This window comes from Gadus macrocephalus, chromosome 13, assembly GCF_031168955.1.
Source record: "Gadus macrocephalus chromosome 13, ASM3116895v1".
NCBI classification, from domain to species: domain Eukaryota; kingdom Metazoa; phylum Chordata; class Actinopteri; order Gadiformes; family Gadidae; genus Gadus; species Gadus macrocephalus.
In genome coordinates, this window is record NC_082394.1 from 15,822,895 (window position 1) to 15,848,539 (window position 25,645).

General features: G+C 45.5%; 2 protein-coding genes across 23 annotated transcripts in view; one reads left to right on the forward strand and one right to left on the reverse strand.

The window, feature by feature from the left end:
- The window catches only part of ncoa3 (nuclear receptor coactivator 3), a 30,339-nt gene extending 21,071 nt beyond the window's left edge, over positions 1-9,268 (reverse strand). For 3 of the 4 annotated variants that reach the window (XM_060069425.1, XM_060069423.1, XM_060069421.1), the window contains exon 1: positions 9,120-9,268. The gene's annotated coding sequence lies outside the window, so the exon portion shown is untranslated. The remainder of the gene's footprint in view (positions 1-9,119) is intronic. The other variant, XM_060069422.1, reaches the window with a different exon arrangement.
- A 46-nt stretch (positions 9,269-9,314) lies between these two features.
- On the forward strand, positions 9,315-25,558 carry zmynd8 (zinc finger, MYND-type containing 8). 19 transcript variants are annotated; one of them, XM_060069426.1, is made up of 23 exons: positions 9,315-9,452; positions 10,899-11,043; positions 12,709-12,985; positions 16,980-17,056; positions 17,502-17,659; positions 18,005-18,226; positions 18,534-18,647; positions 19,066-19,131; positions 19,392-19,484; positions 19,588-19,675; positions 19,757-19,812; positions 19,911-19,988; positions 20,077-20,192; positions 20,305-20,804; positions 20,908-21,051; positions 21,165-21,320; positions 21,498-22,028; positions 22,147-22,692; positions 22,895-23,088; positions 23,314-23,394; positions 23,494-23,572; positions 23,660-23,899; positions 24,586-25,558. In XM_060069426.1, the coding sequence occupies exons 3-23, from the start codon at positions 12,972-12,974 to the stop codon at positions 24,768-24,770; spliced, it is 3,738 nt and encodes a 1,245-aa protein (XP_059925409.1). In that variant the 5' UTR covers positions 9,315-9,452; positions 10,899-11,043; positions 12,709-12,971; the 3' UTR covers positions 24,771-25,558. The 19 variants fall into 19 exon arrangements, with proteins under 19 accessions (XP_059925409.1, XP_059925411.1, XP_059925412.1 ...); XM_060069428.1 differs by having other exon boundaries at positions 22,898-23,088; XM_060069429.1 differs by having other exon boundaries at positions 21,504-22,028.
- The last annotated feature ends 87 nt before the right edge of the window (positions 25,559-25,645 follow it).

Sequence of the window (25,645 nt, forward strand, 5' to 3'; positions counted from 1 at the left end):
TGCGCCACAGAGAGAGACTGGAATGGTCACGTTACACTAGCATGCTACAGGCGAGCTAATGCTAAATGCAACATCCGAATAATGGCAGAGACGGAAGCATTGTGGTGCCATGGAGGAAATTCAAATGTTAAAATTTCAAACAATCGGCTGACTTTACTGCACACAACTGAAATGTACCTGAGGGACGCAAGAGTCGTGCCACTTTGAAAAACTAACAGACACACATGGTAGTTATACAAAAATGCATTAAAAAAAATAATAACTACAGCGAAAAAATTCAATTAAATTGGAGGGAAGGGGGCCGAGATGCATGGATGAGGAGTCCAAACAGACCCCCTGGAATAAAAAGGAGAGGCAGTAGAAAGGTGGGGGTTGTGGAGGCAAAGACGCGGGGACGGGCTGCATGGGGAGGGCATGGTGGAGGAGCTCAGTAGGGGAGCTACCCGGGGAAGCCCTTCAGTGGGACAACAACACTGAGGAGCCAGCAAAGTGTGGGACGGCATTCCTGCATGAATGTAAAGCCTGCAATCCGAGCTCCCGGAGACGAGGATGGGCAGGCACCGCAACAAATGCCGGCCGAGCTCCAGCAGACAGCCCTCACACCCACAGGTGAACCCAACCCACACAAGAAAATGACCCGCCGTTGATAATTGCTCTTTGAAATTGAAATAAAGCTATTCAATAATGAATGAATAAGAATGCGAGACACATGTACCAACTTCTTTGGAGGCCTTGAGGTCATTACACCCCATTGAAGTTGCACACGCGCAGACACAGACGCACGTAGTCTACTGAAGTTCTGGACATCAAGTGCAATGAGGAAACAAGAGCCAAAATGACTTCCTGTTTTGCTTCAAAGAGCTGCCCCGACCCCCACCCCTCCTGAGTGTGACCGGTGCACTTTGAGCCACGGCCCGCTGGCGTGGCTACAGCGGCCTCTCACGCCAGCCCGGTCGGGCAACACACACACACACACACACACACACACACACACACACACACACACACACACACACACACACACACACACACACACACACACACACACACACACACACACACACACACACACACACACACACACACACACACACACAGGATGAGCAGGGTGCTGGTTGTGGCGAGGGGGGGGGCGGAGGAGATGGTGCTGGTGGTGAGGACATGTGCCAGGCATGTGTGTGCATGTCAGGACTTGGAATAAAACTTTTAAAAAGTGCAGAGCGAGGTTCAAGACGGCCTCGGGCCTCAGGCTGCTGAAGTGTGCTGGAAGCTCTGAAAAGGCTGTCACACAAACCCAGGCCGTCTGCTTCCTGTCCACACAGAGGTTTGGGCTTGGCTCTTTGGATAATTCTTTGCTCCTCTCCGCATCGGGATCCCTCAGAAGAACCACTGATTGCTGAAGTGATCTGCTCAACATTTAACTGGGCTAAGCCAGACTATTTTTGGTAAATGTCAGTGCCTCCAACACACAGGAGTTTCGTCTCGCGACATTTGAAGTATAGCCGAGGAACACACCTGAACACAATAAAAAAAGGTCACACAAGGCCGGTAAAAAATAAATGCTAACGAGACACTACTGAAGAGTGACGTTGATTCAATTAGTTATCAGGTCAGTGTCAGCTGAAGCCAAACCAAATCTCTTATGTTGAGCTCTGTTCCAACTTTCAGTCTAAGGCCACGTTTATACGTAGCAGGGTATTTATAGAAACAAATATTTCCCCCCCTCCGTTTTCAAAAATAACATTGTGCACACATCGTTTTCAAAAAAGTTGTCGTTTACATCAAAACGCATAAATACGCGGTTGGGACATTATAACTATGCCAAACCTATGGGCGGCAGTGTAGGGAGAAGGATAAAGCCATGCAAGCCAATCAGAATCCTCAGAATCAACAACAACGAATAACACGAGCGTCTTCCTGTAACAAACAAACTGTAAACATAGGGCGCTCATATGACGTTAAGCATTTCCTGGCGCATAATGTGACGTTTCAGAACCTAAAACCCTGTTTCTATCCGTTGACACGACAACACGTAACCGGCGTTTTCAGAAATCTCTACTTTGGCCGGAGTTTTTAGAAATGATCGTTTTCTGTGACAAAAACTGTGTTTTCGTGTAAATGAGAGGCCAAACCGTGTGAAAATATCTGCGTTTTCCCTTCGTGTAAACGGGGCCTAAAACACATCCAAGGATCAGGCTTGTTTCAGGGCTAGTGGAACACTGAGGACATCCAGACCAGACGGCCCAAGATTAGTTCACGTCAAAAATTATATGAAATTGACACATTGATGCCAGCTCCTATGATACAAAAACAATAGCAAATACGCTGAAAAATCAAAACCAAAAATTCATAACAATTTGTATCCCTGTTTAATGTATGAACTTTATGATGAAAGATACATGGAGAATTTATTGTCATTGGACATGTCACAAGTACAGAGCAACGAAATTAACAGTTACAAGACTTTGATTAGAAGGTATAACACTGCCACTTGACTATGAAGAAGACACAGAAAAGTGGTGAGACACGCGTTCGGTCTGAAAGACAACGAAGGAAGAGAAAATTAAGTTCTACCCAGAGCAAAGCCCCCGCGCCCATCCCCCTTCAGCAAACCCTCCTCCACAACAAAAACACAAACACACACGCACACACACACACGACACAACACGCACACGGCTCAGATGGCTGGCGTGCATCTGCCCGTTTTTCTCACCCAAACTGCAGTGTGCAGAAAAACCCCAGGAAAATAAATGAAGGTGCAGACAAAGAGATGGCAGATTCCACGATGGGGGGGAGGGAGTGGTGGCAGGGGGTTTGTGGGGGTGCGCCTTTTGCATCTACCAATACCATTCATCATCAATATAGACAAAGAGTAGAAAGAAGCAGGACAGAACCCGTGTGGACCAACAATACATCCACTCCCTATCCACCACACACACTCAGATACCCTCACACACGCACTGTAAGTCCATTACCATATCCCTTCTAAACATCATCGTTCTGACAATAATCTTGATTTGTTGGGGCTCCATATAGGTACACGAGGAGCAGAGTGAAACCCTATTGTTTCCCCCCTACCATCTGTGTTCTGCTATCGGAGGCGGTGGTCACACCAAGGCTAATATTATGGAAATGAGTTCATTAATCACTGGCAAAAAATGGCTTTTATCTGGCAAGCCAGAGCACCCATCACTGCTTAGACTCTGTGCTGCTGGGTCAGATAACTAACAAACACACACAATGTGGATTGGACTCTGTAACACACACACACACACACACACACACACACACACACACACTTAAAGAGAAGGGCCGTTTTACAAGAAGCAGAATGGTTGTTAGCACCGCTATACCTGTGACAGAAGAAAATCAATGCATTTAGACTGCAGCACTGCTGCCGCTTTCCTCTCCTTCTCGATCCCTCCCCCTCCCCTTTCTTCCCTCCCTCTGTTCCATACACCCCTCCCCTTTCTCCCCTCCCGTTCCCCTTCTCTCCCTCCCTCCCTCCCTCCCTCCCTCCCTCCCTCCCTCCCGGGCTGGCTTGGTGGGGTAAACACAGGAAGAGACCAGGCTCTGTTCCAACAGGCCAGTGCAAGAGCTGGGCGTTCCTGCCTAGCTCCTGCACTGGGGTCAAAAGTTTACCCTGGTTTTCATTTCACCTTCCCTCAGCCAATCGGCGCGCAGCGCAGAACCTGAACTTTGACCCCTGGGCAAAGAATTCCTCTCAAAAGAGGTTCTGATGCTACCTCCAATCTCTTGGTCTCTCTTCTCTACCATCCTTGCTTCTTTTTCCAGTTCTGTCTGTTGACAGAACCTGGGTTAAGATTTCTGAAAGGTATAGCACTCCCAACGGTTTCCTCAGATTGAAAACTAGCGGAACAATAACTTCGATCGGAAAATTAAACAAAGGGCAGTAACCTCTCTTAATCACTTTCGAAGAAGTCATTAAAGCTCAAGCCTTTTTTGCAGCTAAAAATAATGACGGAAGAATACGTTTGGTAAACGTCTGTTATCTCCGACGTTTTTCTCTCTTCTTTCTCGCTCTCCCTCACAAACTTTCGGAGGGGTAGTGTGTACCCTCCTCGCCACATGGGGACTGGGGTCCAGGCTAACACTATTAAGAGTGTGTTTAAATGACTTATGAGGACACGCTGGCAAAAGGGGTCACCACCAAGTGCTGAACTGACACAGGGAAAGCGGCGCGTGCATGTAGCAGACAATGAAGGACTATTACAGAGACCAATCCAAATAGAACACACACACACACACACACACACACACACACACACACACACACACACACACACACACACACACACACACACACACACACACACACACACACACACACACACACACACACACACACACACACACACACCTGGTCTTGCCTTGGTGGCACCGTATTCTGCTCCATCTGCTGGGTGTTTAAGCCTACAAAGCTAATCAGGCCCTCACCCTCTTTTATAATCAAGGCACTGTGCAACAGGATAGTAGGGGGTGATAGTAGTTGTCCTCTAGGAACTCCATGCGTGGGTCCTCAGTAGTAGTCAGCACGTTCCAGGACATGTTGATGTGAATATTGTGCTGGCTCAGGGAGTGCCAACACCAAAGTGGTTGCACTTGTTTAACGCAAACACCCTTGGCAGCTACATCTCAAACTTAGTTGTAAATTCTGGCACAAAGCATTTTCTGTGTTACAAAATTGTACAGATTAAAGCGCTGAATTCATTGTGACATTCTTAACAGCTCGACAGCTCGCACATTAAGATTTATGGAACATGATAAGGAGTAGATCTAGTTTGTTCCATGTATTCTGACTATTAGGGTTTTATAATAATTGAGGTCAGGCTGCAAACAACTGGTTTGAGGAACGGAAAATTTAGTAAAATTTGGCAGTGCACACTTCTACGCGTGTCTCCTAGCAAAAGGTCATCCTGCGTCAGGCAAATCAGCCAGTAGTCAAACAGAGAAATTGGACTCAGTTTGACTACGATAATAGAGCAGTGCACCAAGAAGAGTGTAACAAAACACAGCACAAACGTGACAAACATTTCAGTTCTGCTATTCAGGCGGAAAGAAAAAAAACGAAAGTCTCCCATGTTTCCCTGCTACGAAAATGATGAACAATGACTAACTAGCTTCATAAACAAAATCACAGTAAAGAGTCAAATACTATAAAAAGGTGACAGAACAGTTTTCCACATAATCCAGAAACGGGAGGGGGGGGGAATAATATCCAACCCCAATTATCAACAGAAAGTGTTGGGAGGGAGTTGAGGGGGCATCTAAATGGGATGGGTTAACCGTTCCTGGCCAGCGTTGACATGAAGCCATTAAGCAGGTGTTGAGCAGGACCAGGGCCTCTCACATTGAAATGGAACTCTGTGTCATTCAAGACTTTGACTTTCCTCTGGACTACAGGGGTGGAGGCAAAAGGAGGGGGACAGGACACATGGGGCAGGAAAAGGGTGGGCACTTGCGTGGGAGGAAGGAGAGGAAGGGCAAAATGAAAGCAAGGTGTCCATGGAGGAGTAGAGAAGTTCATTCAGAACTTTAAACTTGCCACCGCACCCACTGATTTCCCCTCACTACTGTCCTCTACACCGGCTTCCCCCTCTCTTTCTCCCCAGCCTGGTGGACAGAGAGCCCGACACACACACACACACACACACACACACACACACACACACACACACACACACACACACACACACACACACACACACACACACACACACACACACACACACACACACACACACACACACACACACACACAGCAACAGAGAGAAACAGAAATAGAAGATGAGAAAGAACGAGAGGGAGCGAAAGAGTGAGTGGGAAAGAGAGAGCATCTGGTAACATTTATCCACAAACTGAACTTTTTTCCACCCCGAGTCTCCACCCCTAAGAGACTTTAGAACGGAGGCCCTAAACAAAACAACAAACTTCGACTAGCGTTTTACTAGGGTAACATTTAAACTAGGACTTGGTGACTCTCCCCCTATGATTGGTTCAGGTGAATCCTGTTTATGAGCATTCTTCAGCTGAGGGAGAGAAAGTTAAAGAGTTGGGGGTGGGGGGGCGAAGTTAAAGAGGAAGGGCAGAGAAAGGGGGGCAAAGCTCTTGGCACCCCCCTCCCTAATAAACTTTTTCTCTCGGCCAATCAGCTGTGACTACAGCGAGTGAACTGTTCCAAAGACTTGCTGGTTATAAACTTGAATTGGGTGCAATGATTGCTTCAGGCTGCCCGTTTGGCTTTTTAAGAAGTGTGCGTGGCTCACATATGGCTCAACTAGCCCAGCATTTGGCCTTTACCTCAGAGTTGAAGGAGAGGGGTAGAGAGAGAGGGGTTGTTGAATGAATGAGATGCAGCTGAGATAGGGAGCTGGACTGCAATCTTGAACTGGTCACTATGGGATTGTTTGCATAGCTTCTTTCACAAGAAGGAGGGGGAAAAAAAGTTTTTGCAACTCTGCTCATCACGTAATGTTTACTTGTCTGGGCAACGTTGCTTTGAATATTTCAGAAGGTGGAAACACAACGATCCGGTTTAAGAGCCATCTTTATTTAGCTGTGGAAGACTGAAAAGTTAAACAACTTGTGTTCAACTGAACACACACACAGGTCAAAATGCCTTGTGAAAGAATAAAAACTGACAAAATTAATTAGGAGAGGAGGCAGATTCTACTATATCCTGGCTTTGAAAACAGGCCATATATTATGAACTCCAAAACAACAAGAAATCCACAATTGTATTCACTACCAACGCTCTGACTTGGTCGGAGCTCAGAAACACAGAGCCAAGCATGTAACAGCCAAGAGGTAGCCCCCTTGCTTGTTTGGATGTGCTCCAACAACCACCTCCCCCTCCTGTTGCCGAACAGAAAGGTACCATGGAGTCAAATTTCAATTAGGGAAACAATCGGCTTTAACTTTCAGGTCGCTGTGTCCGTGGCTCCTGCAGCCTGGAGCTGGTGTGGTTGGTTCAAGCGCATGCCTGCGGGTGATTGGACGTTCATTTAAAGCAAAAACTCAAGAGCTGCTACTGCCTCCGCTTGTTGTGCTCAGTCTGACAAAACACTGAAGGAATGTAACCAATTCAGATAACAGCGCTGCAAATATGTCGCTTCATAAAGGCATGACAGGAGTGTGGACAGGTATTTCAGAAACATGTGACACAATGCTGCCACTTGAAACATCATCACACTTTCGGTGCTGGAGTATTCCTTAACAGCACAACTGTGTTCTTTTGGTGATCCACTCGAGATTAAATTTAATTCCCATGCTTCATCCTATTTACCACTGACTTTGGCCAACTGGCTCAACGATAATCCGGCACAGAGTAGCCTCAACAGGCAATACCACAGGCAATTCCGCTCGAGATGAAATAAAATTCCCATGCTTCATCCTATTTGCTACTGACTTGGGCCAACTGTCTCAACGATAATCCGGCACAGAGGAGCCTCAACAGGCAATACCTAGATCACCTCTGATCTTCTCACAATTTGGTATGCTGAAAGAGTTTCTCCTCTAGTCCCACGAGAAAATGTGATAAGTTAATGAATTATTGAGAGCACATAGGGACAGGCAGACAAAGAGTGAAAGCTATGCACCCAAGTCACTTCTTCACCCCATCTGCCGTCAAAGAATACCCCCAAAGATTGATTCATTGTTAATGCAGCCTGACGCGCCGTGTGAGGGAGAAAGAAAGAGATAAAGGGACAGGGGGCACCATTTGCCACAAATATGAGCAGAAAGCGTTCTTCGCAGACAGGTTCCCACAGTGGTCATCTCACCACCTACAAAAATACTGCATCCGTGGGATTGCCTAATGGCATTCCGATATATAACCTACTCACATACAGACATCTTTACCCAGTTGAGGAATGTGTGGTGATGGGACAATCGCTCCCGCTTGATGCAATCTAACTTCCCCAATAACAGTTGACAGGAGGATCACAAAAGCCAAGTTCATAATAAACCTGTACATTTTTTTTCCTCATTCGGCATGGACGATTTGTGTTTTCATGTTTCAGACATCACCACGAAGGGATACCCGGTGGATTGGCAATGATGCACCGGGGCAAAGCGAGATACAGAACACCTAGACATCAACATTGGTTTCTGCCATGACTAACCACCGTCATTATGACTGCCCATGAGCAAGCTGCGGAGGAATCCCCGTGCTGCTGGGAAAGGTGTAGTGGAGCAAACTCGAATACTTAACCATGAAAGCAGCAGGTATAGTATGACCCGGACAGCGGTGCTGCTAAATTAACTGGCAAGCTTCAAATCTACTGTTAAACACGTCGATTTTTAACAGTATCCCAGTCTCTCTCGATAGGCATTTAGACATCATGTAACATGTCACGTTACAACAGGCACGTAACATGGTACACCTCAGGCACAACATCTTAACAAATACCGATGTCCAACATAAATATAAAACACTATGATATAGGGTCCCATATGTTTTGATCAAACACAATCAACCCCCCGTGGCAAAGTAACGAAAATGAGCCGTAATGTTATACACATTGTGTACTGAAAACTTGACCATCAGAAGAACAACGTTGAGCCTATCGTGTCCTGCGAGAGTAATCCTCGACAAACCGAGAGTGCATTCACAGCTACAGTGTTACAAAGGTCGAGCCGTAAAAGTAAGAGAAGTTATTCGGCGAAATAAACGAGGATATCTTCGATTGGTTACAAAGATTACCGTATTCTACCTGTTTACATACAAAGGAGTTCACACTAGTATCGACGTACATTCATCTCCAGCGCTGAATCCACGCTATGATGCTCTTATTATCCTTTCGTAAACTTTGTATCTTAAAAACAATGATACCGAAACAACCCAAAACTAAACCGGGAGACAGGTAAGCGGAATGAGCAGAAACCTCTGGTAAGAGTTGAGAACACAGCGAACACACCACAACAGAGAGACGGTGCGACTGCTCGTTGTATCACGGTAAAACCCAGACTGCTTAGCAAAGGACTAACGCTGCAAACTGCTTCGCTAAGGGGCTAAGAGTAAATCATGTAGCGGTCAAATTGCTCGGTTTCTCGGTATTATAGAGACACCTTAATGGCTTAAATTATTGGAAACTCACCGGCCTCTGTGATTTCATTGAGTAGACCAGTCTCTCTTTTTCGCGTCTATGAACTCTCCGCCATCTTCAGCAGGACTGTTTGTTTAAATGGAAAACACTCCCAAAGCGCAAGAAGCCAGCTTGTGGAGAAGCGAGACGCCTTCTGGGTATCGTAGTTCCTCTTTCCCCGGCCCCATGTTAAAAGGAACGTCTCATTCTGAGACTAAACTACACAAACAGAAATACCCGTAGGGGAGAGGAGCAGCAGTCAAGGATATTATTGGTGGGAGGGGGGTTCTTAACGCATCAGTTTATTTATAGGCGCTGTCTATGCGACCATTCACATCACAAAAAGTAAGTAATATAAGAGGGATAATGCTAATTTGTGAAAGCTGGATAACATTTTAATAGGGACCATCATAATAGGTATAGGCTATGCTATATGAATGACCTCGTGAGGAATTGTGCTGTGGACTTAGTTTTTAAAGACCTAATTAGGCATATCAAAGCATGTTTTCCATGTTCTGCATAATAGGCTAACTATACCAACTTACTCTTACGCATTTGCGTCACATTGGCCTAGTCCAAAGTTAAGTGACTTGGTTATTTATTGCAGCAGTATCCATCAATTATGTCAGCTATTAAAATGCATGCGTCTACTCCAACACAAGTGTGTAAAAAAACATATGTGTATTCAAGGACACATTTTATTTTGGGTGCAATATTCAATGTATGAAACTAGGTATAAAGTATTTGCAATGGCAAACTAATTGCACGACTAGCTCTATGGCCTCTCTATAACAGCTATGGAAGATGGAAGAAACTGTCTCCATGGTGATATGTAAGACACACTCGTGTAGAATTTCAACTGCTGGGGAGGGCCAACGTCGGGAGGGGGAGGGGGATGGGAGGGGACGGGACGAGTTGGGGCGGGTAGGAGGCAGTGATAATTAGACCCTCACTTGCGCTTTCCTTTCTGCACATATTTCCATAAACAATCAACCTTTTTAAGGTCTATAAAATGAAAAGGGAGGCTTCCATTGAAAAACAAACTTTTTGTAAGCTTACCGTGAAAAAGTTATCCCTTACTTTTTGGAATAAAAGTCTCAACAAAGTGAGAAGAGATTAGTGAAGTTCATTGCCTCTGCCATACAATTCCCATAATGTTGACTTGACTGTTTGAGTTTGCCATTGGCAAATTATAGGCTATAATTATTTACATTAGTAGTCCATGACATGTTACCAATGGCCTACTTATAACATGCAAATACGATACAGATTATTGTGTACGCTGTGCTGTTTGCTGGATATTTTATGGGTTGTGGTCTAGCTATTATCCTTCGACTCTACACCACACACGGTGCCCTTTTTACTGCATGCGATTTGTATGATTTTTTGTGTGTGTGTGGGGGGGGGGGGGGGGGAGGGAGAGAGAGAGAGAGAGAGAGAGAGAGAGAGAGAGAGAGAGAGAGAGAGAGAGAGAGAGAGAGAGAGAGAGAGAGAGAGAGAGAGAGAGAGAGAGAGAGAGAGAGAGAGAGAGAGAGCCTCAATTACATTCCACAGAGACCTAAGCGGGGCCCATAGCCCTCTGTTTGTGCCCCTTCCCCCACAAAACACAGAGGACTGACCTCCCCCTCCCTGTCAGTGAGACACTTATCCCACCCCCATCCCCACTTAGCCTCTCCACGTTGAAAGGAGATAACAGTTTGAAAGGACAGGAGATAGCCCTATAATCATTAATGTATTCAGATGGGTTTACCTGCAAACAACTAACAGCATGCCTCCCATTGCTCCAAACAGCGTCCCTTCCCCCGCGACACGACCAAGATGACGCAAAACTGCACACACCGCCAAGAGAAAACCGGGATAATTAAAACAGAAAACGGCTCACGTTAGTGAACCCACTTACAGATACAAGATCGGATGCTAGAATACAGAACACAAAGTAAGTTTCTAGGATGCTATGAGGCTGGGTCAACGTATTTGTTACACATTTCTAATATATGGTGCAATAAATACACTTTCCAAAAACGTCAATAGATCCCATGAAAATAAATATTTTAACGTGTAAAGATTGAGACATTGGCGTCGTTTACGAGTTTATTTGTGCGCAGGCCTCTCATGGTAGGCCTACTATTTGCTCTTGAGCTTCGGCTGACACGTTCTGCAATGAAAAAAAAAGATCACATGGCAGGCAGTCCACATTTTATGGTAATTTGTAGGCAAAACGCAAACAAGCCCGACATTGCCATCTACAGCATGATTCCTGAATTTACATGGCGGGGCTGTCTTCGGTATGTTGTCTCATGTTGCACACATCTATGGTGACCGAAGGACAATAGTCAATTGTGTAAAAGCTATTTGTTTTCTGCAAATTGCGTCATGTCTAACTGAGGCAAACTTTAAATGCAAGGGCCGACTCGTTTTCTCGCCGTGCAATTTTAGAATGAGTCAAACTGGGTAGTCTTAACTATTACCTTAGGCAACTCTTTGTAGCCTCTCTCCAAAAAATGGGCCCCTTATAAATGATATACCCAGGAATTTATAACTGCACCTTATTATCAATATCAACTACACTGGAATTAAACAGTCCTATCATTTTCTGATAGATAAAAAAAAAGCATTATAAAACAGACAGTTTTATAATGCGTTCGTTATAGAGCCGTAATTAATTATACCCCCCTCTTTGCTTTAGTCCCTGTTGAAGTCAACTGCACCACTACTATTATGGCACAAGGGGTCGCTTCTTTACTGAAGCCTATAGGCAGTAGGCACTAATATAAGTAGGTTAATGTTAATGTTTCTAGATCGCTCACCCCACAGGACAGTGCACCTAATTTAATCAACTAATACAATATTTATTTGATTCATGAATTATTTGTTCAGTTAATTCAAGACTACATTCCTGCAGTGTCCTGGTCTAGTACCTATATGTAGATATAACAAAGTCAAAGAGATAGACAAGCATCAGACTTTAACTTGTATTCAATGATGTTGCATACAATAGGGTAAAAGGAATTGGCTACTAAACATTCCGTTTAGGCTTCTTCAGCCTTCAGAGTGGAAATCAATAAAAACAAAAAACAAAACATTACATGAGCAACCATTTTTCTTCAGCTCTATAGGTAATAACTTCAAGATAAATCATAGGATTATACAATTTAGGAAATGAGACCAGAATCTGTAGGTTATTAATTCAGTGCAAAATATGAAGTCAGATAGATTGCGAAATTAGAAGATTAGAGGTTTAATTTATTGGCCATAACCTAAAATATGATCCTGGCATGTTAACTATTTAGGCTTCTCCCTGGCTCTGAGTAAATACAGCCTCTTGGAGCCTACTTGCCCTGGGCCTGTATTTGTATAACAGGTTTTTCTTACTTCCTGTCAGGGACAGTTTAACATTTGGGTGTGATCTAGTGAGACAAAGGTTTCTATGAGCGTGTAGGCCTCAGCCCTGTCCATATACACACATGTTATACTTGTCCTTGAAGAAAAGATGGGTTACATAACATACCAGTTAAAGAATTAATAACAGCTGTGGGATTTGTTCTTAGCAGCAAGTTAATTTGTGTGCTGGCTGTGTGCTTTTATTGCTCTTTTGATTCAGGCCCTGATCCTCTCGTGCCTCTCACAGCGCTTCAGACTGCCGACGTGCTAAACAATAGCGAGGCAGCCAGGAAGTGCAGTGGCCAATCAGCTGCCCCCTTACATTTCCCTTTGCAACAGTGGCCACTCCTGGCAGGCCTTTTATGAGTGCAGTAGATCAGACAGCTCTGAGAGCCGAGGCTGTGCTCTGAGCAGGGTGAGGGCTGACAAGGCTGTCCTCCATGTTTAAATAAGCATTGATATATCACACAGAGTTTGTTAGCCATGCATCCACAGAGGTAAGCATGATTTTCCTTATTCTACTACTCTGTTGATGTGGCACCAGCCAGTGTATGAGATTCATGTCCCTGAGTCATGCAGGTTCGTCTTGACATACAGGGGAGAGGGAGGCTGTCTGCCTGGCACCTCACACACAGAGTGCAGCCCGGAAGGAGAACAGAGCACAGCAGTCATGAGACAAGATGACTTCCCGGACACAGAGGAGGAGATTTAATGGATGACAATTATTGACCTGAGGAAGACAGTTTCCTCTGGGGGACTTGTGGATAGGATTGTGGCTTGAGAAGCAAGAGATCCAGGCTGCCAGACCTGGCCTCTCAAAATGGCAGGCTTTGCTGAGGAGTTCTTCAGCAGCAGGAGGAGAGAGTGGGGAGCTGATATTTGGGGAGGGAAGCAGCGCTGCTATTAACATATGGTAAACTGACAACACAGCAAGAACTGGGCTGGAGCATAGATAGGCGGTCAGATGTGTGGCTTCTTTTGGGGAGAGACTTGCCCTTTTGTCCCCTCCATGTTTTTCTGCATCACAGTTCTCACTGTCACATCCCTTTTTGACTACCTAAAGAAAACCATGAGACCCGTATTGGGAAGGCATAGTCCTGGGAACTCCAGAGACGACTGATCCCTAAAGTCAAAGGAGGGTGCTTGTGTTCTAATCCAGTCTATTGATTCCGGGGTTATAGAGAAGTTGAATGGGCCCAATGGTGTCCTCGATGGCAGTTCTGTGTGCAGTAGCCATTTGAGCAAGCTTCCCCTTTTTGTCCCTCATGCTTGAAGAATTCTGGGTAATGGTATGCGAGAGAGTGGAGAACGATAAGGAAAATGAAGGAAATGGAGTACAGGCTTTCTCCCCCACAGTAGAAGGAACACTAGCTGGGACCTTGGACTGGGTGAGGCTGAACACGTGACACATTGACCTTGACATATCGACCAACCCGTCCAGGAAGTTGACATTGTCATGAATCCCTGCCCCATGTCTTTTTTGTGGATCCTGATTGGGTCATCGCCTGTTGACATATAAACTATCTTAGCCTAGATCAGGGGACTGCTGGCCTGGATATAACGGCTGCCATTGAATTTTGTCTCACCGCGGTCCGACAACATCCTGCATTTATTTCAACCTTTTCAGAGCCGGGGGCTTTTTTGTGAATGGGGAGTTTTGGTAATGCCTCTAATCCTTCCATTCCCCGCCGGCGTGAGGACTTACGTTGGGCCACTTAGATCAACGTTCGTCTGTCACAGAGTCCTTATTATAGCTGGTCCTCATGGTTAAATTATTCAACGATGAACCAGCCTGCCCCACGTTTCCTGGTGACCACCATGGCCCTTGGCTGTCCTTCTGTCTGCACAGAAGGACAGCCTTCTTGTTTAAATAAGGGTTGTGTTTACAGAAGAGGTATCTTCAGTTTGGACATTGACTTTGTGAGCTTTCTGCCAATTACAAGATATATTTTGTTTGTATTAGCAAATGGGTACACCTGACTATATATCCTGACATTGTGTGAATCAGTCTGAAATAATTGTTATCCATGTAACAATGAATTTGATACACAAAATGACACTTTACAGAGTTTGTGTTAGTCGTATTTAAGATGTTGTTTGATGTGGTACAACAATCTCCAGTAGATACATCTAGCTCATGAAGGCATTTGGAAGGCACTGGGAAAGGATCGTTGGCAGCCTGTGTGTTTTGGACTAGTAAGGGCCTCTGACATTTTCCCTTCTGTCTCATTGTTAAGGCCATCACTGCTTTTCATCAGGCTGGTCCTTTGGTGTCTGGGCTGCCTACAGCAGTCTACTGAAGCGCACGCTTCTACTGCCTGTAGTGTGCACAGCAGGCAGAGAGAGAGAGAGAGAGAGAGAGAGAGAGAGAGAGAGAGAGAGAGAGAGAGAGAGAGAGAGAGAGAGAGAGAGAGAGAGAGAGAGAGAGAGAGAGAGAGAGAGAGAGAGAGAGAGAGAGAGAGAGAGAGAGAGAGAGAGAGAGAGAGAGAGAGAGAGAGAGAGAGAGAGAAAGGGAGACGGAGAGAAAGAGTGTCTTCAAAATGGACGCCTCACATACACACACACATACGCGCACAGCCACCCACACTGTCTTAGAGCACAGCCAGCGAGGAATCCGATATGCACTGTGTCAAGGCTGTGGAACAGGATCCTCCATATTTGATAAAAGACCCAGCAGCCACTGTGGTCCATATGGGTTGTAGGGCAGCGAGGGACTTGGATATTTCAGGGTTGTTTTAGCGTTGACTGAGGAGCAGTGCTCTCTGCATTGCAGCATTGTGGCTGAGGAGAGAGTGGGGAGCAGAGAGCCTGTGTGGCACACTGAGCCCGTCGCCCAATCAGGTACCTCCGTGTGGTGCTCAAACCAATCGGCAGCTCAGAGCTGAGGTTAAAGATTGACAATCGCAGCAGAGAGCAGCAAGGAGAGAAGGCCCCTCTGGGAAACCAGGACCTAACGTTTGCCTCATTCTTCAACGGCCTGAATAATCATAACCGCTAATAATACTGCTAGTAACAATAAGAGAGACTAATGACACAGGCGGAAGAATCTGTGTGTGAGTAAAGATTTAAAAGGTAGGCCTTTTATTTCCTACATTTAACTATGGATGCTGATGTCACTTGTGGGTGTGGAGATCGAAATTGAATTTGCCTATGATTCATTAAGTGTGTCTTTGAATGTTTTTTCTTCCCTGGGGAAGGGACTCTGTTGATGTTGTTGTCATTTTGCCTTATTCTATTACCCTGGCGTTAATCACATGAGGATGTTGCTGAGGAAGATGTTTTGGCACACACAGGACACACAGGTCTATGGGTGGAGAGGAGGCCGTAAAAACAGTTCCCTGTTCTCCCTGTTTGTCTCCGCAGAGCTAATCTTCCACACACCTATCATTTTCTCTCCTCAGTGATGGAGGGATGAGAGGAGGAGGAGGAGGGGACGAAAGGCAGACAAACAAACACAGTAAAGGCAGTGCAGTTTAGAATCCGCTGCTCTTTGTGTTTTTTTCCTAGGTTAATGTGCATGCGTGACATTCTCAATCTGCACATTCAAACCTAGGGGGGCTATCTTGACTCCCCTCAATTCCAAAGCCACACGTGGAAAGAGGAAGGCGCAGCGGGAGTCAGGGAAAAGGGCTTCGACAGTAACAGGATCGACACTAGGGCACCTGGAAACCTAGGCGATTCATGTTGAGCTGATGCAGGGCAATATTTGTGTGGAAGGTTTCGGTAAACATTTCCTGGAATTGCACATTGTGGCGATCCGGGCTCTGAATGTGTAATAGAATACAAGATATGCCGGCAGCTTGATCACATGACTATGAGGAGTCTGTTGTTCTCCTATGGATGTTGTTTTTTGGTTTTTGCCTTTAATCGGCCACACACGGTGAAATGGTGTATCATATGTGTCGCCTGTTACATTGGCAGGACAAATGCGTTTGTGGAACATGGTCAAAGATGGATGTGTATTTTCCAATACACTGATTATGTGGTTGTATACATTGAATGACTAGCTATCAAAATGCTTTTGGTGATTGGATCTTAATGGGTGTTCTCCTTTTATTTGTAGCTTTCTACAAAACGATAAAAGCTAAATGTAAACACAGAGGTTTAACAGACAAAATGATGGATGCATTATCCATCTTTGGTTGAAGAGTGGTAGCAGTCAGACAAACTGATTTAGTAGATGTTGGGGGTTTCTGCCTCCTTGGCTTCTGACCTTTGACCTTAGCCCTCGCCTTCTGAACAAATATATATGTTTGTACTAATTTCTTATTTTCTTGCATAACATATAGTGTTTATTATATTTTATAATAACCACAATAACTATAATCACTGTATTTAGATTGTATTATCATTGTAATTGTTTTTAATGACAATAATTCTAATAATAATGATAGTGTTGCTCTATAAAGCTCTATATAGTAAGTCCTAGTGGCGGATGGAGGTTTGACGATGCCTCTCTCCTCTCTCTTCTCTCTTCCTCTTTTGTGCTAGTGTGTCTGAGGAGGAGGAGGAGGGGAAGAATGAGACAGACACTGTAGAGGGAATGGAGATCTCAACACGATCCAAAGGTAAGAGGACACCATGTACGTAGGACTGCTTTTAGAGTGCACAGTGGGGCTATTTTTGAACATGACGACATGGGGGAGACGCTGCCGTGATCATGTCGAGCGACAGTGTGCTTTGGTTCTGGCTTCATGGCAGCATGGACTACATGTTGTGTCTTGTGTGTGCTTGTGTGTGTGCCTGCAGCAGAAGAAAGATGGAGGATCCGGCTTCCACAGCTGCTTGTTTTTTGCATTTTGCTTTGCCTATATATATACCCATATATATCGCCTCTGTTGCCATGGTTACTGCTCACAACCATCTACATACACCATCAGTACACACACACAAAGAAGCTGTTGGGCTCGGGGTATTGGTCTGACGATGAGTCACGCATTATTGCCGTGAATTATGATTACTGTCATCCATCATCTGGCTTCCACATTGATGCAACCTTTTGCCCACTGTCAGCAGTTTCAGACGTGGGGTCTGGGCTGGAGCGGGTTGCCCAGAAACGCAAGGTGCCAAGCCCCTCCCAGTCGTCCAATGGCCACTCGTCGGCGGAGACGACCCCGAGTCCCTCCAAGAAGAAGAGGAAACCCGGGCCGTTGGGCGGGAACAAAGACCAGGTAGTGCCTCTGCCCAACACTCTTTCAGTACTTTATATGCCATCGTGGTCAGGGCTCTCGATGCTAAACTGTAAATGGCAATGTATAGACTAATTAACAATACAAGGATACACATAGTGACAGTTAATGGATTCTCCATTGATTGGCACTTTTATAAAGAATAATTAAAATCACATTTATCTGTTGAGGAACTTATACAGATATCAGTGTAAGAGCGAGCCGTCGTTATGCCCGTCCTTTGCTGTCTCATGTGCGGGTTAGCAAATCGTCGTTTTTTTTTTGTGTTATAACAACCGTTTCTGTGACCCTCTGCCTCGTCTCTCGTGTGCTCCCCCGCCTCTCCAGTCAGAGCTGAGACACGGCCCCTTCTATTACGCCAAGCAGCCGGCCCTCAACGCGGACCCCGTGGACACGGCCCCGCAGGACGGCAGGAACGACTTCTACTGCTGGCTGTGCCACCGCGAGGGCCAGGTGCTCTGCTGCGAGCTCTGCCCCCGGGTGTACCACGCCAAGTGCCTCAAGCTGCCCGCCGAGCCCGAGGGAGACTGGTTCTGTCCCGAGTGTGAGGTACTACTCGCCCTGGGGGAATAGAGAGCCGCTCAACCCCGTTTATGAATGCCCTATAGTCTCACCCTGAGGTTCATTGGAGGAAGCTGAAGTGTATTTTGGCATAATTGGTACTTTTAATGTGTGAATACAGCTTATGGATAGTTCCTCAAATGGATCGAAACACTGTGGTCTCGAGGGGCACTGAACACAGCTAACAATTGTAATGATAGTCACGCAATTACTGAATTGAAAACGGCTTCTTAAGTGAGAGTTTGTAACTTTCTTCTTCTTCTAACCCTTTCGGCTTCATTTTTCTGTGTTCCAGAAAATAACAGTTGCAGAGTGTATAGAGACTCAGAGCAAAGCCATGACGATGCTCACCATAGACCAGCTATCGTTCCTGCTAAAGTTTGCCCTGCAGAAGATGAAGCAGCCAGGTGTAAGTACCCTCCTCAGCTCCCCTGGGGAGACGGACAGCCATGGGTTGAGCCGTTCTTGACACTCTCAGGCTACTCGCGCTTTGTATTTAATTTCTGCTGTCCCGATTGTCCATCGAAAGTTACCGCATTAATGGTCTGTGGCTTGTCATGTGGACAAGCGATTCTGAGTACGCTTTCGCAAGCACACATCCAAGGGTGTCATGTGTTTTTAGTTTTTGGGTTTTGCTGTCCTGTATTTCTTTTGTGCATGTTATATTGGAACATTGATTTGCATGTTGGCTATAATAAACCTTTGATAACACCACTTAACCAACCACCACTATGGCCTCCCTGTAAACACGTCGCTTTAAGCTGCGATGCCACAGACAAGGTGTTGGTTGGTGGTGGTATACAGCTGCCCCTCTCACTCTCTTTCAGGACCACCCCCGCTTGTCATCTCACCCCCCCCATGCAGCTTCCACGCAGAGAAAGACTTTTAATTGGGTAATCCATCACACCACTAACAAGACCCCATCCTTATTCCTGCCTCTGCTTGTCTCTCTCTATTCCTCTCTCTCTCTCTCTGTCTGTCTCTCTCTTTCTCTGTCACTCTGTCTCTCTCTTCTGCTCCAAGCAGCTTTTCCTAGAGCTGCATGATGGTAGTATGTTTATGTGGTTAGCTGTTACTGGTTTAAGTTTAAGGCTGTTGCCTCCTGTTGCGGTTAAACATCATAGTTGTTTTCGCTTTCTACTGCCGGCTACAGACCGAACCCTTCCAGAAACCTGTCTCTCTGGAACAGCACCCAGATTATGCTGAGTATATTTTTCACGCGATGGATCTTTGCACACTAGAGAAGGTAAAACACGAGTCTTATGCTTCTAGCGGTTTTAAAAGATACTATATTTATTGACCCACAAATGCATTTCCAATCAGGCCTTTTCTTCTTCTTTGTACTTAAGAACATAAAAAAGAAGATGTATGGATGTACAGAGGCCTTCTTGGCAGATGCCAAATGGATTTTACACAACTGCATAATATACAATGGAGGTAAGATACTTTTTTTTGCTTTTTTGTTGATGATTTCATTATCCTTTGTTTAGATTAACACGATCTATCTCCTTTCTCTAGGCAATCACAAACTCACAGCAACGGCTAAAGTAATAGTCAAAATCTGTGAACATGAAGTAAGCATTTATATATATATATATATATAATCAGGTGAATAATGGGACTGAAGATGCCATCTTAATACTGAGTGAATCCTTTCATTATTTACTTGCAGATGAACGAGATTGAAGTTTGTCCTGAGTGCTATTTGTCAGCATGCCAAAAGAGGGACAATTGGTTCTGTGAGCCGTGTGTAAGTCCACACACTTTTTTTAGTTTTCCTGAAAGTACTACCTGAGCTTCATTATTTATTCATACTCTCACCTATTCTTTGTTTGCAGAGTAACCCCCATCCTCTTGTCTGGGCTAAACTGAAAGGATTTCCGTTTTGGCCCGCCAAAGCTTTACGAGACAAAGACGGACAGGTGGACGCACGCTTTTTCGGACAACACGACAGGTACCATCCTCATGCTTTGGTTTGCCTTTGCCTTTTGCCTTTATACATATTTCAATTGCATGTTTTGGGCTGTTAAACACGAAGCCTTTTACTTTGAAACCTTTTCCTCTAGGGCGTGGGTCCCTTTGAACAATTGCTACCTCATGTCCAAAGAGATTCCCTTTTCTGTGAAAAAGACCAAGAGCATCTTCAACAGTGCCATGCAAGAGATGGAGGTCTACGTGGAGAACATGAGGAAGAAGATCAGTGTTTTCAACTACGCCCCCTTCAGGACACCATACACCCCCGACAACAACTTTCAGATGCTGCTGGATCCCTCCAACCCGTCGTCCACCTCGGTCAAACCCGAGAAACAGGAGAAGATCAAGATGAACTTCGACATGACCATGTCTCCCAAGGTTCCCCTGGTCAGGAGCCTAGGGTCCGGCCCGGGTATGGCTGGAGGCACAACGGCCCGGAGGGTCTCCGTCAGTGACCTGCCGCGCTCCCCCATGAGCACCAACTCCTCCGCCCACACGTGTTCCGACGGGGAGCAGGAGTCGGCAGACAAGCCCCCGACCAAAGGCCCGAGCCACCAGTATAGCACTGGGGAGGAGTCCATGGACTGCACAGGTATCTCCTAATGTGTATGTTGGAACTAGTTCAGGAACTTGGGATTTAGCTGATACTCCTTATACATAATGATTTAGAATATTATGTATCGATTTTTTTATAGCATCTTCGGCATACACGCAACCCACTCCCATAAGCTGTTCCTCAGACACCTCCAAACCTTTCCGTTCTCCAGCTCCCGGCCCGCCGGTGGTTGCAAAGCAGGAGAAACCTCTCCCCACAGCAAGTATTCTAAACCTCAACCTAGGTGATTAACTGAGTTACACTTATTTACTCCTTACTCAAGGAAAATCAACACAGACATATTGCTAATCTCTACATTCGCTGGTTTTGATGCTAGTTTTGTTGTCGTTTGGAAAGATCGCAGCAAAGCAGAGATGGACCTGAAGGAGTTGAGCGAGACAGTCCAGCAGAGGCAGGGAGTGACCCAAGTTCTGACCTCACCGAAGAGACAGATTAAGAGCCGTTTTCAGCTGAACTTGGATAAAACCATTGAAAGTTGCAAAGCACAGCTGGGTGAGTGTAGCCCACCCAGGTGCACTGCAATGAAGCAAGTAATACAGAGCATTATCTAAATCAAATTGCGATAATTTGGAAGATGCTATGGAATAAAATAACTAAATGCAAACATTAATTGGCTGCATTGGAAGCAGTTTGATATTCATCTTATTTTAACCGTTTGCTTTCCAAAAGGTATAGATGAGATCTCTGAAGATGTGTATAAGGGGGTGGAGCACAGCGACTCTGAGGAATCCGACAAATCAGACTCCAGCGACAGTGAAGATGCCAGCGATGAGGAGCGGAAGCCAAAGGACGCTCCAGACGCTCCGGCCAGTGACCAAACCCCGAAGGAGCTTTCTGTTCCCAAAGTCCCCGAGCCCTCTTCCCCCCACAAAGACACTAAGAGCAGTCCTGAAAACGCAGTGGGATCAAAATCGGCCTCTGATAATTCCAGTCCCCCAGCAGCAGATGACCCACTGAAAGATAGAGCAGGCACCGACAGTGATAAAAGGAGCCCAGACGGGAATAAAGTGGCCTCGGCGTCCCCTGTGCCTCGAGAGAAGCCCCCGTTGAAAGAGGCGGTGCAGCGGTCCGTCCCAGTCGAGGACTCGGACTCTGAGAGGGAGCTGGTCATCGACCTGGGAGAGGAGCAGGCCGGAAAAGAGAAAAAGAGAGCTAGAAAGGACAACACATTGGCTAAGTCAACTCCTGCCAAGGCAGAAGGTAAGAGCTGCAATTTTCAATTTAGATTATTTATAAAAAGAAAACTGTAAAATAAAGTGTAGAAATAGCTGTTGTCGGCTGCCCTTCCATGAAACATCTGATGTTTCTCCCCGTGTAGGCAAAGTCCAACCGGTGGCAGTCACCCTTTCCCAAAGCCCCGCTGCTCCCTCCACCTCCTCCAGCGGGGCCCCCGCGCCTTCAGCGCTCGCCATCCCCGTGACCATGGTCCCCCTCCCCGCCACCTCCCCCGTGGTCATCAGCGCCGCCCCGTTACCCACCGCCACCCTGACGGCTGCCCCGCCCGCCGCCCCGCCCACGCCCACGCCCACGCCCACGCCCACGCCCACGCCCACGCCCACGCCCACGCTGAAGAAGCAGCGGCCCCTGCTGCCCAGAGAGACGGTGCCAGTGGTGCAGCGGGCCGTGGCGTGGAACCCCACGGCCAAGTTCCAGACCTCCTCGCAGAAGTGGCACATGCAGAAGGTCCAGCGGCAGCAGTTGAACCAGCAGCCCGCCGCCGACTCCACGCAGCCGCAGGAGGTCTCCCCGGGGCCCGGCCCGGCCCCGACACATCCAACCCAGACCCTGGCAGCAGCCGCCCCGCCACTGACCCCATCGCAGCCGGCGCAAAGCACTCGCTACCAAACCAGGCAGGCGGTCAAAGGTACGCGCTGCACTTTGTAATTCCACGCCGTGCAGCTCTGTCCCTGGATGGATATGAACAATGATTAATAATGATATTAAATGTCCTTTATTTTGCACATTATTTGATCCAAATGCACTGGATGACCCATGGATGACTAATGTAGACCTCTGAGAAACCTTGCACTCACCATTATTATAATTATTACTATTTTTTATGCTAGCAGTTCAACAGAAAGATAGTCCATTAAGCAGTTCACCTTCGTCAGCCGTTACCCTGGTGACCAGCAGCATGGCTTCTGCGGCAATGGCGGCAGTGTCTAGCACAGCGTGCTCCTCCTCCTCGATGCCTGGAGATGTGCAGATCCCTATTGCCTCGGCTGACGTGGCGGCAGATATTGCCAAATATACCAATAAAGTAAGTAGTGGTACATAGGATGACCTAACCCTAACCCTAACCCTTACCCTAACCCTGACCCTAACCCTGTTTTATAACCACAACATAATTACTTTAACCACTCATAACTCATAAGACACATTCAAGTTAATTGATAATGGATAATAAAGATAATAATTTAAAATGTTGAAATCTGTTGTCATAACTTAAACTACCACCTATTTATTTTATGATCTATTGTTTCAGATAATGGATGCAATCAAAGGAACAATGACTGAAATCTACAATGACCTTTCCAAAAGTACCTCAGGGAATACAGTAGCAGAGGTTTGTCTGCTTTATCAGCACGCATAGGCCGAACAATACAATGTCCTTTGCAGTAACATGGCGTTTTCTCAAACCGTTGCTGTTATTTTGTTCCGACAGATACGGCGGCTAAGAATTGAAATAGAGAAACTCCAGTGGCTTCATCAGCAAGAGTTATCCGAAATGAAGCACAACCTGGGTAAGAGTTACTTCAATTGTCATTGATCCAACCATAATATTGGCATCAGCTGCTCATCACACTGAGTCCAATGCGCTGCGTGTGCAGAGCTGACCATGGCAGAGATGAGGCAGAGTCTGGAGCAGGAGAGAGAGAGGCTGGTGGCGGAGGTGAAGAAGCAGATGGAGGTGGAGAAGCAGCAGGCGGTGGACGAAACAAAGAAGAAGCAGTGGTGTGCTAACTGCAGGAAGGAGGCCATCTTCTACTGCTGCTGGAACACCAGCTACTGCGACTACCCCTGCCAGCAGGCCCACTGGCCGGAGCACATGAAGTCCTGCACGCAGTCAGGTAAACTGCCTGTGTGTAGTGCCACTCTAAGCCACAAGCGCACATGTTGTCTAGAATGGGCACTGAACACAGCTTAAATGTGTAATAATAGTCAAAAAATTAATTAATTGAATGTGGCGGTGCAATCACGTTTAATTGTTATAATGCGCACTAAAGGCGCTCTGCTAAATGGCTCAGACTAAATGGAGCGTTTGGTGAAAAAAACAAAGCCTCTATCTATGAGTATGATTTCAAGGTTTTTCCCCATTAGGTTCCCTAGCGTCTTAACTGATATTTTCCAATCCATCAAACATCAAAATATGTTTTTTGTGTGTAGTTGTTTATTATTATGAAAACAGACATCACATGTGCTGGCCTACACATCAATGTAGTTTATCAGTCTATAACGTATTGATCAAAATCGATTAAATCATATTAATTGTATATCTGTGCTAAATGTGAAGTAAGAACCACCACCATTTAGTTATTGAGCAGACACTTTTACCCAAAGGAACACTGGTATCAGACACAGGTCCTTTTAGGAGCAGGTAAGGGTGAGGCTTCTCAATAATGACTACAGCTAGGCTGGGGACATGTGGAGCACCCCGCCTCTACTACACTCTTCTCCATTGATTCAAATGTTTCTTAAATGACATGTACAGTTTTTGTGTTAACATGTTTTTGACGCTTGTTTGCCCTGACTCTAGCCACTGCCCCCCAGCAGGAAGTGGAGACAGAGCCTGCTACAGAGGGTTCAAACAAGAGTTCAGGACCACCCAACAGTGTCCCGGTGCCCCTCAGAGAACCTGCAGTCCCTCCTCTGTCGGATAAGGACAGCAACTTAGAGAAGAGCTCAGAGACTGTTAGTCATAACCCATCTTTCCAAACTTGACTATGTACAGCGGTAAAAAATTAACAGCAAAATGCTAAAACAATGGTGTCTTTACAAACTCCAGCTATGGGATCAACCTATAGGATTGCTTATTTGCTTCCTTTAGTTTCTTCTCTTTTTATGAACCGGTGTACACCCTGAGCTCCACGGACTCAACTCTTTTCAATGTTACCAAATGCACATAAGGACTACATGTCCCAGTGATCCAATTTATATATTTCCCCCCACTTTTCTTTGCCAGTGCCAATATCGTGGACAGCCTAAGCAGCCTTTTGTGTAGGGAAAGAATTGATCATGTATATGAAAAAGAAGATCAAAAATCCAATGATATTGGCCACATTATTATTTTGCTCAAAGGACTATCGAAAGGAATGTCTGTGAATTTCTGTAATATATATTTATTATGGTTCTTGTAATATTGCCTCATGTATAGTAAAGAAAAGCTTTTTTTTATGTGGGAAAGCCTGTGATTTTAAAGATTGTTTTGTCATATTCTCAATGTCCTTGTTAGTTCTTGTCTCAACTCCATCTTGTAGCAGTCTGTCATTAAAGAATTAACCCCAAATGATATTGTAATTATAAAAGTACAAAGGTACAAAATTTAAATTTAGAATTATATTACATTTCAGAACAATGCAGAACTGTAAATATTTTACCAATTGTTGCCTTTTTTATTTCATTATTTATTGTGATATTTTTTTTCAGATCAGTCCACTTGCTTTTCATTGGAGGCACTTACACGATTGTTGTATTATGCTCTACAGTAAATTTTATGTTGAGGAAAATAACTAAGACTCTATGTTTTAATTGCTGAATCACCAATAAAAGAGAAGGAGAAATGACAACCACAAAAGTAAGGTTATAATCATTATTCC